The sequence below is a fragment of the Oryctolagus cuniculus genome, chromosome 15, assembly GCF_051225735.1.
Source record: "Oryctolagus cuniculus isolate XC-2025 breed Fujian yellow rabbit chromosome 15, ASM5122573v1, whole genome shotgun sequence".
Lineage (NCBI taxonomy): Eukaryota > Metazoa > Chordata > Mammalia > Lagomorpha > Leporidae > Oryctolagus > Oryctolagus cuniculus.
The window spans coordinates 13,839,754-13,855,721 of NC_142881.1; the positions used below are offsets into that span (position 1 = coordinate 13,839,754).

Here is a 15,968-nt window from a genome sequence, read left to right on the forward strand (position 1 = left end):
TATGCCGATCCAAAGCCAGGAGCCAGGTGCCTCCCTTCCCCTGGTCTCCCACGCGGGTGCAGGGGCCCAAGCACTTGGGCTACCCTCCACTGTCCTCCCGGGCCACAGCAGAGAGCTGGACTGGAAGAGGAATAACCGGGACTAGAACCTGGTGCCCATATGAGATGCCGGTGCCACAGGCAGAGGATTAATCAAGTGAGCCACAGCGTCGGCCCCAAAAGCAGTATTTTTTAAGGTACATAAAACTGAAGCCCAAACAGCTCATCCATAAATAGAGGCCCACTGCTCTCTGTGACCTCGCACAAATTAGATCATCAATCCAAACCTCAGTTCCTTCTGTAAAAACTTGGCTATATGCTAGGTCTCCATAGACTCAACAAAGAGTTTTGATGTTATTGGATAAAACTGCTTTTATAAATATAACGTTGGTATTTTACTTGGTACCAGATTTTAGCACCAAATTTTAATTGGCACCAGATTTTATAGTTGACCCTGCACTGACCTTTTAACTACCCCTATGTCACCCAATCCCAATCAGGAGCTTCTTTGTCAAAGTCCACAAAAACTCTTTCAACAACCACATTACTTAATGATGACTCGAATTTGCAAATACTTTCTCTAGTAATCACAAAGTCACATTCAGGAATATTCATTAGTAATTATATTTGCATCTATTAAACATAGATTAAGAGGATTTTATTTTAACAAGATTTTATTTACCAACTAATTAGAATAATTTACTATAAGTATAAAAATAATCAATTTAGAATTATTAGAGTAGTGTAACTTTGGCTTGTAAGAAAAAAATAATATCATCTTCTCTCTAAGGGCCTTGTTCACAACAGATATTTGTATCAGTCATTGTTATTAATTTCACATTTTTATTTACTCTCTATTTTCCCAGACATTCAAATTCTGGTACGGTTGATTTCATACCGTCTTTTAAAAGATAACTTCGCCACGTATCAAAAGGAGTGGTTTAAACAGCATTCAGTTCTGACAGCCTTGCTCTTGATGCCCTCCCAGCAGCAGCAAGGAGAGCACTGCCACCAGTTGTGGCTCTCGTGGTCATGCTCTCTTTCTTCCTGTGATTGAAGCAAATAAGAACAACAAGCACCACCCTGCAAAATTCGTCCTCCTGTCTGGTAAACGTGACCTTCCAAACAGTGAGTAACCAACAGACAGAATCCTGATTCTGCCTTACTGAACAGGACAAAGTTCTTAGATTATTTCCTTCATGTATCAGTCAATACTGTCTCAATATTACTCTTTTGTCAAAAGGCATGAAAATCAATAAGAAAATAAAGCTTCTTCATTGATATAATGATTTGAAATCATCACACCAAGACAATTACCTACTTAACCTGAAAATATAATGTTTAGAAAGCACAAATTTAACTAACATTCACTCCTGTCTCAAATAATTTCATAGATAACTTCATCCTTACCAGTCTTCATTAAAAAAAACTGTTGCCTTAAGATAAAAGGGCCACAAAAACTCCAAGACTTAATCCTTGCTTCAGCTAATGACAAAAAAATTTTTTTTTCATTTTTAGTTCATATCCTAAAAAAATTTCCTTGACAGAAAATGTTCTGAACTAGATTCTGAGAGGTAAATGTATTAGGTTATTTTAAGTTTTTCAGAATGACTAAGGGGAGAAGGGGCGGGGTCAAAAAAGAAAAATAAAAGTTTTCCTAAAATACATCAATTTCAAATACTAAAATAATTTTTAGTAAATTGAACAACTTTAAATTTCAAAATTTATGCTATAAAAATATTAGAACAACAGAACACCTTACCCTGGTACAACTAGGATTAAAATCATCTCATATTTATTTCTAATCATGTCACTGTATTGCTACTGTTTTCTGGACTGAAAGTAAATGATTTATTCACAGTAGTGTGACACAATTATGTATGATTGATTGGTATGAAATAGAAAGGGACTTTGTCCTCAGCCAAAGCTAGGAACTGGGCCTGTCCTATGTACACTGTCTGTCCATCTGCAGCTAGCCAGCTGAATGACTGCTTGCCCTTTTGGTAAGAGACTCAAAAGATTTTTCTCAGCACAATTCCCACTCTACAGTAATTACCAATGCCAATTAATTCTGTTCTTTTTAGATTCCATTCAAAATAATGCAATGACCTCAACCTTACCAGACTTTTCACAATCTCATCACGATTTTTAAATTCCAAGAAGAAACAAGCAGGTAGGCAAAATGTTCCTTGGTTCATATTTTTTTAAATAGGAGAAAACACTACTGTTGACAAAACAATGATAGTATAAGACATCTTCCTGATTGTTTATACCTTAAAGCTATTTCTTTGCTTTGCTTTTTCTTCCCATTTCAATAATTAGGCCAAGAAAAGAAGAAAGGAATTTCTAGTCCAGTGGTCATGCTCCACATCCTGTAATTTTACTGTTGTTTTCTTCCTAGCCAAATAGCTCCATTAATCAGCAGGAAAAAAATATGCAGCAAACTATCTATCTATACATTCTAATATTATCCCCAATGGAAAACTGAAAATTGAAGTTGCTTGTGAAAGAACTGTTACATTAAAGAACTATTTTGACATGGCAGGAACCTCAGAGCAGTTATCAGTGTTACTTTGGGTTAGTTTGCACTTCGGTTATAACTAAGTATATGGCAAATTTTATGAATTTACTTAATGAATGGGCATTCATTTGAAAACTGCCTTTCTACACAAAGTCTCGCTTCCAGCGTAATTAAATTCAGCCTGAGCCATATTTTTACTCAGATAATTTCAGTTAATTTTCCTACACAAGAGTTTTATGACTTACTAATTCTTTAAAAAACTAAAAACAGACCTACTCCACGCTGCTATTTTATATTGATGGCGCAGTTTAGCTTTGTGCACTGATTTCTATTGATCGCTGTATTTTCTTTGCTTCAGAGAACTTGTTCTTTTGATTACATTGATTCAAAAAGTTCCAGTTATTTAGACTGACGTCACATGGGCAGTGCTTTGTATTATTCTTTCACCTGGTGCTAAAATCATTATTCATTTGCATATATTAAATTATTTTAAATATTAAAGGATGCATTTCAAGCATTTATGAAAATATTGAGCTCAGTCTTTTCTCATAATTCATATTAAGTCTTATTCTACTATTGAATATTTAACCTAGATATTTTATATATCAGACATGTGAAAGAACAGTGTATCAATAATATAGTATTCTGAATATGTATTCTGCATATATGCCATTGTGTGCTAGCTATATAAATAGGTGGCAGATCTCTAGTTCGTATCAATATTTTAGTTACAATAATGAACAAAAATTATTGGTAAGTGAAAACCCATGCTGCATATTAACAATATGATATACACATAGTAGTAGATATTTACAAAAATTAGAATGTGGGTTGGCAAATGGACTAAAATAAGACAACTGAAGTTGTGATTAATTGCAATAACAATTTCCCACTCCTTTCATATAAAATAGGTTGTAATTCTCTGGAACCATTAATTTTTTCCTTAAGCAAAAATAATTTATTATTAATTTAAATTTTTAAAAATAAAAATAGAAACAGTTCTGAAATGATTTAATCAGAAATTAGTTTTTGTACAGCTCAAAGCACAGTGTTTTAAGTTAGCTAATTTTTTTAAAAGAGTATAGAATATATACACAAAAGTTGTGTCAAAGTGAGAATTGCTGTGAAATTAGACCTAAGCACTTTATCTTAATGTCAGTAGATACAAGACATTTGTAAAAATGTCATATTTGACAGTAAATTAATTCAACTCCAACTACAAAAGAGAACACGTTTCTAACATTAGCACTCAGTACTTTAAAATGTTTTTCCCAAGTAAGTTTTTCCCCCATCCCACCTATTCCAATTTAAGGTCATTAAAATATTTATTTATTTATTTGAAATGCAGACTTATAGGGGGAAAGAAAGAGACAAAAAGATATTGTCTCTTTGCTGGTTAACTCCCCAAATGTCTACAACGGCTGGGGCTGGGCCCAGCCAAACCAAAGCCAGAAGCCAGGCTTCTTCCAGGTCTCCCATGTGGCTAATCACTCAGACCATTCTCTGCTGCTTTCTCAGACACATTAGCAGGGAACTGGATGAGAAGTAGACCAGCCTGGACACAAATGGGCACCCATATAGGATGCTGGCATCACAGGCAGCAGCTTTACCCACTACGCCACAACAGCAAAGCCTAAGGTCTTTTTGAACAGTTTCAACACACTTTTAAACACTGGTGAAAATATACTTTTCTGCCTAGTCAGTAGTGGTACCAGCAGAAAGACAAGGGACATTGAAAATTTGGAAGTACTATCATGTTGAATCCAATCATGAGTCTCCTATTTTCAGTCACAATGTTCAGGCCATAAGCAAGGATGAGTTCTGGTAGCCATAAGGAGATTATCTTTTTTTTTTAAGTGTTTTTTTTACTTATTTATTTATTTATTTTTATTATTTTTTATTTTTATTTGTTTATTTATATGACAGGTAGAGTTATAGACAGTGAGAGAGAGACAGAGAGAAAGGTCTTCCTTCCATTGGTTTACTCCCCAAATGGCCACTACGGCCGGCGCTGCACCAATCTGAAGCCAGGAGCCAGGTGCTTCCTCCTGGTCTCCTATGCTGATGCAGGGCCCAAGCACTTGGGCCATCCTCCACTGCCCTCCTGGGCCACAGCAGAGAGCTGGACTGGAAGAGGAATAACCGGGACTAGAACCCAGTGCCCATATGGGATGCTGGTGCCGCAGGCGGAGGATTAACCAAGTGAGCCACAGCGCTGGCCCTGGAGATGATGTACTTCTGCCAGTGGATAATTTATTTTATTCTAACCAACACTGGCACTAGGAAGAAAAGCAACAGGCAAAGAGTGCTAGAAAACAGCTGTAGCTGCCTTAGACCTTACAGACGCCACAGAAAATGGAGAAAACTGGCTTTTGCAGATGAAGAGTCTCGGAGGAACTTATCAACACATATTTTATGTTTAATGAAGGATTAGAATGAAAGTAAGCACCACTGCTGGTGGAAACAGCACCAACAAAATTAGGTCAATAATCTGAGTGTTTTTTCCTATGTAAGTTCAACTGGACCCAAGGTAAGCTACAACAAAGAATGAAAACTACAGATGAGAAAAAACAGATAAGCTTCAGGGTCAGGGAAATCCAAGAAGCCTGGGAACACAAAATCTATTTCTCCTTTCTCTTCCTTTAGAAACAAAATCATATACAAGAACCCATAAAGTTCCGGTGAGTAACAAGACAAAAATTATTTTAATATACTAGCAAATTAATTCTATATATTAACAACTTTGAGCATTCTAGAACTCAAGTTTTTCACAAGAATCCTTTATAATGGGTGCCAACCATGTATCTATTACAAGATTTGATTCTATAATGCTTTCATCCAAATTCAGGTGACTGATTCTCTAAGTTATTCATCTTCCTGAAGACCTTTCTGTGCCAATGTCTGAAAAAAAATATTTATAAGGAAAATTAAATTCTAATATAGGAATTATATAAAATTTACCTACATACAGCACAATAACTCTAAACATCTCTTTTTTTCTAAATATTTGCTTATTTTCATCTATTTGAAAGGCAGAGTGACAGAAAGGTAGAGAAAGGGAGGGAGAAGTGAGGGAGAGAAAAGGAGGGAGACAAAGGGAGAGATCTTACATCAGCTATTTCACTCCCCAGACGCTTGTAAGTCAGGCTGGGTCAGGCTGAAGCCAGGAGCCAGGAACTCATCTGAGTCTTCTGCCTTGGTAGGGGCCCAAGCGTTTGAGCCATCACCTGCTGCCTCCTAGGATGCATTAGCAGGATGCCAGATTGGAAGTGGAGGAACTGAGACTTGAACCAGCACTTTGATATGGGATGCAGGCATAGCAAGAGGCGGTTTAACCTACTGTGCCACAATGCCCACACCTAAACTCAAATGAATTATAGTTTCACAAGTTTTCATAGAAAATACAAATCCAAACATAACCTATTTGAACATATTTGAACAAGAAAATGTTTACAGGAAATAAACACGAAGCAAAATTTAAAATATCAAATTAAAATTATATTTTATCATACTTGAAAGCTATGTATGTCCTCTGTTAACACAGAACATGGCAAACACTATGTTCATTTTATCAATAACCAAATAATTGAAAGCAAATAAAATCTCCAACACAATGTGAAAATAAGTCTTCAATAATTGAATCCAAAGTTTTGACATCATAGAAATCTGCACTAGGGACGGCACTGTGGCATAGCAGGTAAAGCCACTGCCTACAATGCCACCAGCCCACATGGCCGTCGATTCAAGTCCCGGCTGCTCCACTTCCAACCCAGCTCCCTGCTGATGCTCCTGGAAAAGCAGTGGAGGATGGTCTAAGTCCTTGGGCCCCTGCACTCATGTGGGAGTCCCAGAAAAAGCTCTTGGCTCCTGGCTTTGGATCACTCCAGCAGCAGCCATTGCAGCCATTTGGAGAGTGAATCAGCGGATGGAAGACCTACCTCTCTCTCTCTCTCTCTTTCTGCTTTTGCCTCTCTGTAACTGCCTTTCCAATAAATAAATAAATCTTTTAAAAAAAACCATATGTAAAAAATAGAAATCTGCACTGACAAAGTTTTAAGATCAAATATTATAAAAGTATAATTTATGCCTATCAAAAACAAAAAGTTTTTAGGCCGGCGCCGCGGCTCACTAGGCTAATCCTCCGCCTAGCGGCGCCGGCACACCGGGTTCTAGTCCCGGTTGGGGCGCCGGATTCTGTCCCGGTTGCCCCTCTTCCAGGCCAGCCCTCTGCTGTGGTCAGGGAGTGCAGTGGAGGATGGCCCAAGTGCTTGGGCCCTGCACCCCATGGGAGACCAGGAAAAGCACTTGGCTCCTGGCTCCTGCCATCGGATCGGCGCGGCGGCGGCCATTGGAGGGTGAACCAACAGCAAAGGAAGACCTTTCTCTCTGTCTCTCTCTCTCACTGTCCACTCTGCCTGTCAAAAAAAAAAGTTTTTAAGCATTATGGTAGTTAAACTCCTTTAGTGCATTAATCCTCTAGTTGTAGCTTCAGTCAAGGAAATGTGAGGTCAGATTTGTATTTTTTTCAACTTAGTTTGAAACTGTACATATTCTCTTTGACTAAAACTTGCTTTATGTAGAACATTAACTATCAGGAACTAAAAACATTTCATGGAATTATATCTTGACCTTAGGGTTTTTTTTTTTTTTTTTTTTCAGTTACATTTTTTTTTCTGCAGAGGAGCAAAATACCAATACAAGAATATGTACATCAATAAAACCATTCTTACCAGTAGGCAAAATAATGCTTAATAGAAGTTAAACAGTCAATGATAGCTTACCAACTCCAAAAATTCTATTTCTGTTTGCAGAGCTTCATAAATACTTTCCAAGTCATCTTCCTTATAAAGTTCTAATTCTTTTTTAAGTCTGTTTTAAAAGAAAATGTGCCTTATTAGTTCAATAGTAAATTGTTTTATATATTTTTTATTATACAAAAAATGGCTGGTTATAGTTTCTATAACAGAATTCAAGGTAAAACTAAAGAACTTGGAAATTTTAATTCTCTGTAACACCATAAGGCTCACATAAAATTTGGGGGAAAAACCATTTATAAGAAAAATAAATTAGGGAAGGGCATTTGGTACCATGGTTAGGATGCTGCTTAAGAAACCTGTATTCCATATTGGAGTCCCTAGGTTCAAGTCTGAGCTCTGCTCTCAATTCTAAAGTCCCATTCATGCTGCACCCATGGTGGAAGCAGATGAGGACTCAAGTGCTTGAATTTCCCAGCTGTGTGGGAGATGCGACTGGAGGTCCTGGTTCCTGCTTGGGTTTGGTATAGTCCCAGTTGTTGTGGCCATCTGAGGAGTGAACCAGTATATATGAGATCTCTGTCTTTCTTTCTCTCTCCCCCTCTTTCTCTTCCTCTAAAATAAATGTTTTTTTAAATAAAAAACATTTTTTAAATAAAAACATTTTAAAGGAAAAAAAGGAATACTGAATAGAAAATAAGCATTTTATATTTTAACATAATTCAAGAAGCACTGCTGTAATAGGAAAAATATAGCACTATATCTGAAGACCTCTATTTTAGTTCTGGCCATTAATAAACTTAACACGCTGAAATTATTGAGTTTCTCTGAACCTCACCTGAAAATTTTTAAGTATGGAAAGAAAATTATTTCTGAGATTATTTCTTGCTCTAATACTAAATGACAAGTTTATGCAGAATATATAATTAAAATGTATTTTAATCTGAGACTGAGAAAACAATATCAATGTTCCTTTTACCCAATTATCTTTAATCCTTTAAATATTCAGATGTTTAAGTCATTTTATGTTTGTATTTAATGTGAGAGGTTTTTTATTGTAGCGCTTTGTTTAACATTTCTTCCAAAAATAAAATTACAAATAAAATCTAAGAGCTGTGGCTGGAGACTGAAACCAGGAATCTGGGCGTTCGAAGCTGCCCCGAGGGCAGAGAGTAAGAGCAGCTCTAGCTCACAAATCTAAGCTACTCTTGGGCCAGCAACATGGTGAAAAGCACAGAACAACTTGAACCTTTGCTGAACCACAGCACTCAAGGGGAAACTGAAGGGATCCTAGACAGCAGTATTCCCCAGATACAAGCCAAAGCAAAATAAGAGCCTCTCCAAAGGAAACTTTTAAAAAATTAGACCAATACGTCTCCCACAGATTGAAAACAAATAATGAGCATACAATAAAAAAATCACTACCCAACTAACAAAGCCACTATGAGTAAAAGTCAGCAACAACAGGAGGTACCACATAATACCTATCACATGAAAACTAAAATCCCTTCAGATAAAGAGAACACCATGGAAATGTGCACCAAACAAAAAACTAAGTTTTTAACAGGTCATTCATAAAAAGATATTTGATGGCTAATAAAAATATGAATTGGTGCTCAACTTCATTAATGATCAGAGAAATACAATGGAAAATACAACAAAATATTCCTAAATATCCACCAGAAAAGCTAAAACGAAAAATAGGCAATAGTAAGTGCTGACAAGTATATGAAGAAACTAGAACTTTCAAAACTGACACAAAATGATACTTTCCATTCTGTTTAACCGATTTACATCATATTTAAAATAGATTTCTAATGGAAATCATATAGTTGTGTCTTACTCCTTCATCTAACATGATAATTTCTGTCTTTTAGTGGGCAAGTCCATATGATTTATATTTAGTATGGTTATATGGCTGGATTAAAATATAGCACTTATCTAATTGTCTTCAATTTGCTCCATCTGCTCCTTCCTTTTTGTTTTCCCTTCTGCTTCCATTTGGATTAATATTTTCTCATTACTGTATTTTTATATTCCCCATTATTTATAGCTATTTTTTAATTTCATAGAGCTTGGACTGCTGTTATGGCACAGAATCAAGCTGCCGCTTGCAACGCCTGCATGCTGTATCAGAGTGCTAGTTTGAGTCTTGGCTGCTCTGCTTCTGATCCTGCTCCCTGCTAATACACCTGGGAAGGCAGTGGAAGATGGCCCAAGGACTTGGAACCCTTCCACCTCTGTGGGAGATCCAGATGGAGTTCCTGGCTCCTAGCTTCTTCCTGGATGAGACCTGAGTGTTGGGAATATTTCAGGAGAGAACCAATGGACAGAAGATCTCTGTCTCTCCCTCTCTCTGTGTTGCTCTTTCAAATAAATAATTCCTTTTTAAAAAGCTCAATATGTAACTTCAGTTTATTACTGTGTACTCTCAACTAGTAAAATACAGCTGCACTTACATAAGAACCGTACAACAGTACATTTCCAATTCCACCTTTCCATTTTTTTCTATTATCATCATATATTTTCTTTTACATATGCTATAAACCTAAAATGTTGATACTATTTTTGCTTTAGTCATTTATCTTTTAGAGCAATTAAAAATGAAAAGGGGCTATTTTTGCTTCCCTTCATCTTAACCCTTCCTGAAGGTTGTTTCTTTGTATAGCTCAGCTCTGAGTTTCTATCTGACATCATATTACCTCTTCCTGAAAATTTTGCCATAGCTTATATTTGTAGGACAATCTGTTGGCAAGCAATTAAATCAACATGTATTTGTCTAAAAATATATTAATTTGCCTTCATTTCTGAAAGGTATTTTCACTGAGAGTTCTGAATTGGTAGCTCTTGATTGGATTAAGATGTTAGTCCCTTTTCTTCTGATTTGCGTGACTTCTAATCAGAATCTACTGTAATTCTTTATTTTTTTAAGATGTTATTTGAAAGGAAAGTAATGGGGGGTGGGGCAGGGAGAGACACAAAGAGAAAGAGAGAGATATCCCATCCACTGGTTCCCTCCCAAGGAGGCTGCAACAGCAAGGTCTAGGCCAGGCCAATGCCAGGAGCCAGAAACTCCATCTGGGTCTCCTATCTGGATTTCAGAAGCCCAAGAACTTTGCCCACCTTCTGCTGCCTTTCTAGGCTCATTAGCAGGAAGCTGGATCAGGAGCAGAGCAGTTGGGATTTGAACTCTAGTATGGGATGCTGGCATCACAAATGCCAGTAAGCCAGCCCCCAGTCCACCAAAATCCTCACTTTCCTTCCCTTGTATGAAGTGTGTCTTCTTTCTTCACCTGCATCATGATTTCCCTTTTATCTTTTTTTTAATTCCATAAACTCTATAAATTGTTGCAATTTATAAGAATTCAGGAAGGTTACCAGATGAATTTTTTTTCTTTCTTTTCTTAAAAGATTTATATATTTATTTATTTGAGAGGCAGAGTTAGAGAGAGACAGAGACAGAGAGAGAGAGAGAGAGAGAGAGAGAGAGAGAGATCCTCCATCCACTCTTTCACCCACAAAGGGCCACAATGAATGGAGCTGAGCTAATCTGAAGCCAGGAGCCAGGAGCTTCTTCTGGGTCTCTCCCATGGGTGCAGGGGCCTAAGCATTTGGGCAATTTTCCAATGATTTTCCAGGCCATTTACAGGGTGTTGGATTGGAAGTGGAGCAGCCGGGACATGAACTGGCACCCATATGTGATACTGGCGCTGCAGGTGGAGGTTTAACCAATAACGCCACAGTGCCACGACCCCTCTTTTTAAGGGGTTCAAATACCATGTATATAGATTTTTTATAGTACTTGGGACTCTTTGAGATTTTTACATTTGTGAAGTAAAGTATTTCTTTACTTCTATAAAGTTTCCTGCCATTATCTCTGACATACAGAACAGTATGTATGAATCTCAAATGCAATATACTACATTTTAAAAGGCCAGACTTAAGAGGCTACACTGCACATCATTCCATTTATGTTACAAATGGAAAGGGGAAGATTAGGAAAAGAAAATAAATTAGGGCCAGGAGTGGATTGCAGGCAATTATTACAAAAGAGCAAGAGGATACATTCTGGCATAACTGAATAATCTATATCATGATTGTGACAGAAGTTGCATGACTGAAGTGTTTGCCAACTGGGAACTGTACACTAAAAAGGTGAATTTACTATATGTAAACTATATTAACAAGACTGTCTTTTAAAAGGTAATAACAAGAGTCCAGTGGCTATGGCATAGTGGGTTAAGCCTCTGCCTCTAACACCCACGTCCTACATGGACATCATTTCAATTCCTAACTGCTCTACTTCCCATCCAGTTCCCTGCTAATGCACCTAGGAAAGCAGTGGGAAATGGCCCAAGTGCTTTGGGCCCTTGTACCCACATGGGAGACCCAGAAGATCCTGGCTCCTGGCTTCACATCAACCCAGCTCGGGCCGTTGCAGCCATTTGATGAGTGAACCAGCAGATAGAAGATTCTCTCTCTCTTTCTCTCTCCTTCTTTCTCTCCCTTTATCTCTAACTCTGCCTTTCAAATAAAATAAATAAACCTAAATAACAACAAAAACCTAAGAGTTCAGGTACTATAGGAATACAAGTCATCTAAATTTTTTAAAAAATCTGAAAATCAAATAAAATAACCAAAAAGCCATATAAGCTAGCTAGCAAAGAAAAGGCATCACAAACTTGAAATTACATGTAGTAGTGAAGTAAACATCTAAATCCTGGGGAACCCACTCTGAGGCCTACACCAAAGGGAGACAGGTAAGTAGCAATTATATTAAAGAGAGGATAAAGGAAAAGGAAGCCTAGAGGGGATGAAACAGAGATTTAGTGACCCTAAAAAAGTGAAATTCTGGTCTTGGTAGAGAAAATACCGAGAACAGGCCTGAACACTCAGGTACTGGCTTCTGTGACTGAAGGAAGTTTTTAAAATTAATGGTTCTCATCTTTTGCATGGGAAAGGCCTTTTGATTTTTGACTTCATAACTTTTGTTCTTCCTGGGTACTTAATTTACATTTTCTTCCTTCTTGTCTTTAAAGAAGTTTGTCTTCCAAATTGTCTATTTCTCAGCCAATAACCATAGCTGAAAGGGAGAAAAGTTTTCTTTCATTTTGTTACAGAAGATGTTTTTCAAAGAACTAGATTATGAACATATGAAGCAAAACACTTTAAGAGACCATAATGATCTCACAACTACATAAATTGGTCCATAGTATACAAAAATATAAGGAAAACTGCCAACTTCTTTTCTTCAAGCAAATATAACATTGATACCTAAATCCAACAAAGATATTACACAGGGGTGGGCATTTGACCCAGTGGTAAAGATGTTGTTTAAAATACCCAAATGTCCTAGCAAAGTACCTAGGTCCATGTCCCAATTCCAATTCCAATCCAGCTTTTTGCTAAAATAGACCCTGGGAGGTAGCAACTGATAACTCAAGTAGTTGGGTACCTGTCATCCTCATGGGAGACCTGAACTGAGTTTCCAACTCCCATTGGTGGCATGACCCAGTCCCAGCCATTGCAACATTCGAGGAGTGAATCAGCTGATGGGAGCTCTCTCTGCCTGTCTCTCAAATCTCTCTCTCTCCATCTGTCTCTTTCCTCTCAAATAAAAAGAAAAGGCAATTTTAAAAATATAGTGCCTATATACACATCTGTGAATACTGATGTAGAAATTCAAATATCAGCAAAAAGAATCCAGTATCACATTAAGAACATACTGTGATCAATTTGGATTTATTCAAGGAATTATTGCCAGTTCCTATTAGAAATTCATTAATATAATTGACCAATACTAATATCTCCAAGGAAAAAAAACAGTATTATTTATGATGGTTCTCAAGTAAGCACTTCATTTCCTGGTAAAACACAGTATTTTCTGTATATAAAGATAATTGAAAATGAATCTTGATGTGAATGGAAGGGGAGAGGGGTCGGGAGGGGGGGTTGCAGGTGGGAGGGAAGTGATGGGGGGGAAAAAGCCATTGTAATCTATAAGCTGTACTTTGGAAATTTATATTCATTAAATAAAAATTTAAAAAAAACCACTGTGGTCAATCTCTTTAAATTTGGGATCTAGAAAGACCACTGTCTGTTATTTTCTAATACCTTGTTAGAGGAACTAGCCACTTAAATCAGTCTATAGAAAATAACTAAGGGGTTGGCACTGTGGCTTAGTGGGTAAAGCCTGCAGTGTCAGCATCCCATGTAGGTGTGGTTCAAACCCCAGCTGCTCCTCTTCGGATCTAGCTCTTTGCTGTGGCCTGGGAAAGCAGTAGAATATGGCCCAAGTGCTTGGGCCCCTGCACCGATATAGGAGACCCAGAAGAACCTCCTGGCTCCTGGTTTCAGATTGGCCCAGCTCTCGCCATCCAGCCATTTGGAGAATGAACAAAAAAAAACAAAAACAAAAAAAAAACAAAAAAAAAAAAACAAAAAAAACAAAACTAAAAGACATAAAGAAGAAATAAAGCTACTTTGGTTTTCAGGAGATATGACAACATACCCAGAAAACTCAAGAGAATTAATGAGAAAACACAATAAGATAATTTAGTAAGGTAGCAAGATAAAAATAAAAAATAGGCTTCACACTCACCCATAATAACTAAAGCACTATTTCTAACAGTATTTAAAACTACAAGTTACCTAACAATAAAACTCACAAAATATGTTCCACATTGATAAGTATAAACTTCCATTAAAAGTTATTAATTAAGACTTGAATAGATAGAAATATCCTAAGCTCATAGACAGCAATTCTCAGTAATACAGTTATAAATTCTCCCAAAAGTGACCATAAAATGAGTTTAACTATAATCAAAATCCTAAAATATTTTCATGGATATGATAAAGTTGATTCAGAAATTATACTAAAAAGCAAAGGATAACCAAGACATTCCCAATCAATACACAAAATTGGTGCAGAAGATATCCTACCTATATCAAAATTCATTACAAAGTAACAGTAACTAGGGGTCGGCACTATGGTGTAGGGGGCTAAGCCTCCACCTGCAGTGCCAGAATCCCATTTGGGTGCCAGTTCATGTCCTGGCTGTTCCTCTTCCAATCCAGCTCTGTGCTATGGCCTGGGAAAGCCGCAGCAGATGGCCCAGGTGCTTGGACCCCTGCACCTGCATGGCAGACCCAGAAGAAGCTCCTGCTGTTGGCTTTGGATTGGCTCAGCTCCAGCCATTGTGGCCATCTGGGAAGTAAACCAGTGGATAGAAGACCTTTCTGTCTCTCTCTCTCTCTCTGTCTGTAATTTAACCTCTCAGATAAATAAATAAAAATCTTTTTAGAAAATGGTTTAAAGTAACAATAATTAAGTACTTAAAATTGAATAGTATGCATTTAATAGTAATTAAGATACTTCTGAATGTGGATGAACTAATTGACCAAAGGAATACAATATACACTATATATGTATGTTTGTTTTTTTTTTTAAATAAATGTAGATTAGTAGAGGAAGGAGAAAATAATACTGCTAGGAGAACTGGTTATCTATACCAGGGAAAACTGATCTTACCATACCCCTAAACAAAATGTAATTCCAGATAAACTAAGGACTCAAATGTGAAAGGCAAACCTTATGAACAATTAGGAGAAAAATATAAGAGAATAACCTTTTGAACTTTGGTAGGGAAAGAGTTCACAAAACATGAAAAGATGTTAAACCACACACATAGTTGAGGCAATGCAGGGCAATGCAGGATAAGACTATAAAATATCATGTACATAAGATTGGCAAAAGTTAATAAGTTTGAAAATTAATTTATTTTTGGAAATATAAATCAATTAAAATTGTATAATGTGTTAACAGAAATAGAAATTGGTTTAATAACTTGGGAAAACTGTCATTATTTTATGAATTTCAACATTTACATGTCCAGTACTCAGCAATTTCAACAGGCATGTGTCTTAGAGAAATTCTTGTATATGTGTACCAGCTTGGAAACCTCAGCACTTTCTGTGATAGAAAAAAACTTGGAAATGACCCAACTGTCCATTAAAAATAGAAAAAAGATAGTGGTATATTCACCAACATGGTTAAATTCAACAATGTTGAATTTAAAAGTCTCAGCACAACATCATTTTTACATAATTCAAAAGCAACCAAGAGACTGTTTGGCCATACATATATATTATAAATGGATTATACATAAATACATGGCATAAATTTAAATACATGATATAATACAACAAATAAAACTAAATAAAACAAAATGAATCAAATAAGCATTATAGAAGGATTATAAGATAGTGGAATAGGTAGGGAGCTTACTGCTTTAGCCTAGGGGAAGATAATTAAAACAAAAAAAGGTAGAGAGTGCAATCTCAGAATTAGGGAGAGAACTGTAGAGGAAATTCCACACAAATTAGAAGGACACTGGGGATCTACTTGGAGGGTGTGGATGCACACAACTCAGGACCCCAGCAGCCAAGAGCCTCAGCACCAGCTTTGGAGAGTGAGGTGAGATCAGACTGCAGCAGCCCAAGACTCTGGCAATAAAGCTTTGGGAAGAGCCTGGCATGAGTTGGACTTGGAGCCCTGTGGGGGACAGCATACCTGCCAACCGAGAGGGAAAAAAGGCGGCATGTTTCTCTCTTCCTGACCACTCAAAACCAGCATCCCATAAGTAGCTGAGAGAG

At 37.0% G+C, this 15,968-nt stretch overlaps 1 protein-coding gene across 3 annotated transcripts in view; it reads right to left on the reverse strand.

Moving 5' to 3' along the window:
- Window positions 1-965: 965 nt before the first annotated feature.
- Window positions 966-15,968, reverse strand: part of CCDC172 (coiled-coil domain containing 172) — an 83,072-nt gene continuing 68,069 nt past the window's right edge. For all 3 annotated transcript variants that reach the window (XM_089313972.1, XM_051824187.3, XM_089313974.1), the window contains exons 8-9: window positions 7,341-7,428; window positions 966-5,460 (exon numbers count right to left, since the gene is read on the reverse strand). In XM_089313972.1, coding sequence (XP_089170098.1) covers window positions 5,425-5,460; window positions 7,341-7,428 — 124 coding nt within the window. In that variant the 3' untranslated portion in view covers window positions 966-5,424. The remainder of the gene's footprint in view (window positions 5,461-7,340; window positions 7,429-15,968) is intronic.